This window comes from Phaethon lepturus, unplaced genomic scaffold (assembly GCF_000687285.1).
Source record: "Phaethon lepturus isolate BGI_N335 unplaced genomic scaffold, ASM68728v1 scaffold30415, whole genome shotgun sequence".
NCBI classification, from domain to species: Eukaryota; Metazoa; Chordata; class Aves; order Phaethontiformes; family Phaethontidae; genus Phaethon; species Phaethon lepturus.
In genome coordinates, this window is record NW_010541714.1 from 1 (window position 1) to 4,473 (window position 4,473).

The following is a 4,473-nucleotide window of genomic DNA, read 5'->3' on the forward strand; positions in this document are numbered from 1 at the left end:
GGACTGGGTTCTCGTGTTTGGAAACTCCCCTCCGGTAACCAGACTCTCTCTGTTCCCCAGAGCCAGGTGGAGCTGAGCGGTTACTATGAAGCCGACAACACCACACCTTCTTTGGAGGGCTACTTCTGCTTCAACCCAGCCTCGTCCGTGGTTGGCAACCAGAGAGACCCCTTCAGAAAGGTCTTCATGCCCCTCATCTACCTGCTGATGTTCGTGTTGGGGACTGTGGGCAATGCCCTGGTCCTGGTCATTCTAGAGAGGTTCAAGCGGTCCCGCACCACCACGGAAAACTTCCTCTTCCACCTCACCCTGGCCAACCTGGCATTGTTGCTCACCTTCCCCTTCAGTGTGGTGGAGAGCTTGGCCGGGTGGGTATTTGGGAAGTTCCTCTGCAAGATCCTCAGTGCCGTCCACAAGATCAATTTCTACTGCAGCAGCATGCTGCTGGGGTGCATCGCAGTGGACCGCTACCTGGCCATCGTCTATGCAATCCACACCTACCGCAAACGCAGAGCTCGCTCCATCCACCTCACCTGCACGGCCGTCTGGCTCTGCTCGCTGCTTTTGACCTCACCTGATCTCATCTTCATGGAAGTCTGGACAGACGACAGCAACCGCAGCATTTGCTACTTTCCAGAGGTTGGGATCGATGGCAACAATGTCTGGCTGGCGACCCGCTTCCTCTACCACACCGTGGGCTTCTTTGTGCCCCTGCTGGTAATGTGTTACTGCTACATGGCCATCGTCCGGGCTCTGTGTCAGTCCCAGCGCCTGCAGAGGCAAAAAGCTGTCCGCGTGGCCATCCTGGTCACAGGCGTCTTCCTGCTCTGCTGGAGCCCGTACCACATTGTCATCTTCCTGAACACGCTTACCAAGCTAGAAGCCTTCACCAAGAACTGCCTCCTGGAAGACCAGCTGGACACGGCCATCATGGTGACGGAGGCCATCGGCTTCACGCACTGCTGCCTCAACCCCATCCTCTACGCCTTCATTGGAGTCAAGTTCCGTAACGACTTCTTCCGGATCCTGCAGGAGCTCGGCTGCATAAGCCAGGAGACTCTGCAGGAGATCCTGGAGGTGACGAGGAAGGGCAGCGGGATCGAGTCGGACAACACCACCTCTATCTCCACTTTCTAGCTGGGAGAGGCCGCCTACAGGGCAGAACCAGCCTGGGGCTTGCCTTCCCAGTGGCACAGGTGCTGTGGCCCCAGTCCCAAGTTTCACAAGCATCCCCACCACTTCCTTCACTCCTGAGGAAACCGAGGTCCGATGATAGCCACCAAACACCAAAATCCCACCAGATACCTGCCCTGGCTCCTTCTGGTTCTCATACCTGTAGAAATCCGTCTGGCAGCTGTTGGCGAACGCTGGCTGTCCAATGGTCGCTCTGTCAGGGCCGGATGAACCCGAGAGGGTTGAACCCGACGTTTCCACCTCTCCCTCAAAAAACTGACTGCAGGCATCTTGTGCACGGGGCCAGGCACGAGACTGAGGTGCCAGGGGCAAGGAAGAAAGGGCAGCCAAGTAAACGGGGAGTCGTGTCCGTGAGTGAGTACTGAGGACAAAATAAGCAGGTCTCCATTTCACCGGCTCAGGTTGGTAGAGACATGCCCGAAGGAAGCAGCAGGACTCAATGGCCGCAGCAGCTGGAACGAGAGATGCAGGTGGGACCAGCAGGGGATGCAGAGCTCACTCCGATAGCATGGGCACACGATGCCGGATGGTCTCCGGCTGCAGTATCGCTCCTCCTGCTGCGTGACATGCCCCTGGCCAGCCACGGCACATTGATCTTCCCAGCTTGGCTTGCGCCAGGAGGTCCTGCCATGGGCTCGGAGATCTGACTGTCGCAAATTGCTTTCCTGACATCACCCGCATCCTTTCCCACTCACTTGATCTGTTTTACTGCTGTTAAGAGCTCCAGCGAGTGACTGCTGAACTGAATGCCTGACTATGCAAAAGCTTTCTTTTAAGGAAGAGGGCTGCCTGGAGAGACAGCTTCTATCTTGTGACCGAGCACGGGGGAAATGAACCACACGGCTTTGTGAGGCTGAAGGTGTGACTTTTTTTTTTTTCTTTCAGCTAGACGTACGGCACTTTGTGGATTCTGTGAGCGAGGAGACCCACTGCCCCAGAGTAAGGAAAAGAGCTCGTTTGCATACTTTCTGTTTGTTTTTAGCAGGCTGAGAGGGAACATAGCGTTTTCCTTCGCACCGTGCCTCCTGATATTTTTGCTCCACCAGCCCCTACGGGGCTTTCAGAGGTTTAGTGCATCCAGGTTTACACAGAGCAAGCCTGGGCGCTGATCTTGCCCTGAACCACAAGTATCCAGCAACTGCCTGGACCAGGGCTGCTCAATAACAATTTGGTCCAACATAAGAGCGGCAGCTTTCACTGTCATTAATTATTGCACCGCAAGCTGGCAGTAACAGACACGGGCAGCCTGCTGCTATCTAGTCGGTCTTGTCACAGCAGAACATCGCAGCGCATACGCAGTGTTGCTGCATTACATTTCTCTTGTTCGCTAGGCAGCACTGTGGCCTGAACTGTACGAGAGCCATACGTACCGTCACATGAGCACAACCCTAATCACGAGCGCGCTTTAGAACCCGCTCTGCCATTCACCTCGCTCTTTAAGCAAAGTTGGAATAATGTCAGTTCTCCTGCTGCAGCAGTAATTTTGTGTTAAATTCACTTCTGAAGTTCAACCCGCTAAACAAAGGGCTCGGTTGCAGCCCAACTTCACCGTACCCGAGGGCCCCGCTAAAAAGACTAGTCATTACGGAAAGGGTCACATTTCATCAGTCCAGCTCAGGCAGAGACCTCAAGAGCTCCTTCTCAAATCGCGACTCGAGGAGAAAGCTCCCCAAGCATAAGTCTTTCCTACAAAGAGCAGTCCACCATTTCCTGCAGCACCGCATCTTCAAAGCGGAAACCTGCAGGTAATGGCGACGGTGGTTGTCCAGGCACGTACGCTCAGCAGAGGAAGAGCAGCTCTCTGAAGCCTGCCATTGCTCTCTCTACAGTTGTACTGGTGAGCAAACCCATTGCAGGCACGTTGTAAATGCTTCCCCAGCCCCGGTTCTGATGGGAACCGTGCTCCTACACAGAAATGTTACTGAAGAAATGAACAGTCACAGTGTAAAATTCTTACGGTGTTCACAAGGTAAAAAGAAAATCTGCACACAAGACAAGGGTGAACAGATGACAGATCTATTGTTACTATAGTTTTTAGTACTGGCATGTTGGTAAACTTTTAGAAAGTTTTGATATGAGCTGTAATAAACAGTTAAATAAAATACCCTCTTTCTCATGGATACTGCTCGTAAGCAGTTGCCTGCAGTCTGCTCATTTTTGCAAGGGAAACGCATCAGAGCGCGCTAGGCGCGTTGATGGCCCCTTTCTGACAAGCGTCGCTGCTCGCACATGGAGACCACAGGGCTCGTAAGAGCACCCTGCTCAGGTTTCCCTTCACCACTGCCACAGAAGGCTCTGCCGCGTTCAGGGTCAGCGCAGACCTACGTCAGCTCCCCGCTTTACCGAGCCTCTTCGACCGACTGCAGCACCTCCTGCCCCTGCAGCAGCTGCTAACCCGAGTGGAAAGCCACCCTTGCACCCACGTTCAGCTCAGCCATCCTGGGGAAGGCTTGGCTCAGAGCTGGCAGAGCCTTCCCTGAAGAGCGGACGTTGCTCCTCCCGCAGCTGACTGCGGCCAGCCTGCTGAATGGCGAGGACAAGAAAGCAAGAGGAACTCTCCTTCACCGCAGAGGAAGCTGGGCTTTCCACTCAGCGAAATCCTCCCCGTCTCCCCGAGGTCTGTGTGGCCGTCACATGCCTTGGCCCAGAACGGGCTTCCCCGCTAAGTGCTCACGCCGCCAGAGCCACCCCCAGGCACTTGCAGCCCCCAGGCAGACCTTCAGGCTCCCCCGTGGAGCTCTGCTCGGCCCGCAGCCCACTGCTGCTGAGCGAGGCAGATGGGCTCAGCTTCCCCGAGGCCGCTGGGAAGCGGGACCGAGGGCTGAGGGGAGCTCCGAGGTGGCTGCGGAGAGGTGGCGTGCGGGCAAGGCCACGTCACCGCTGGCCACAGCCCACGCTCGTGTGACCTCGGGCTGTGCTCTGCAAACGAGGCTGGAGCAGACACCCAGAGAAAGCCCTAGTCCCCACTGAAGGCAACCCCAAAGAAGGGGACACAAAGACCCCTGCGACAGCATGCTGCTCTGCGCGTCCTACCGGGTGATCTAGTCTCCCAGGAGGCAGAGCTGGGGTGTTTCACACAGGCACACGCAGTGATCATGGGGCCGTGGCAGGCAGCGGAGCGTTCAGGAGCCAGGGAACGCATGAATGAACGCGTGCCTGGGAGCGCTGCAGAGAAGGGGCTCTCCCCACACCCTCGCACCCCTCCAGGCACCCCCTGCCCCGCTGCAACTCACACACAGTTTCATTTTCCTTACCAAGGCAATGACCTACTTCCTCAGC

At 56.1% G+C, this 4,473-nt stretch overlaps 1 protein-coding gene across 1 annotated transcript; it reads left to right on the top strand.

The window, feature by feature from the left end:
- Positions 1-7: 7 nt before the first annotated feature.
- Positions 8-1,137, top strand: LOC104621354 (C-X-C chemokine receptor type 5-like; the record flags this gene model as incomplete). The annotated part of the gene is given in 2 exon segments (XM_010287815.1): positions 8-43; positions 46-1,137. Coding segments are annotated over 2 exon segments (1,128 nt in total), but the record flags the coding sequence as incomplete, so codon positions are not given.
- Positions 1,138-4,473: the final 3,336 nt, after the last annotated feature.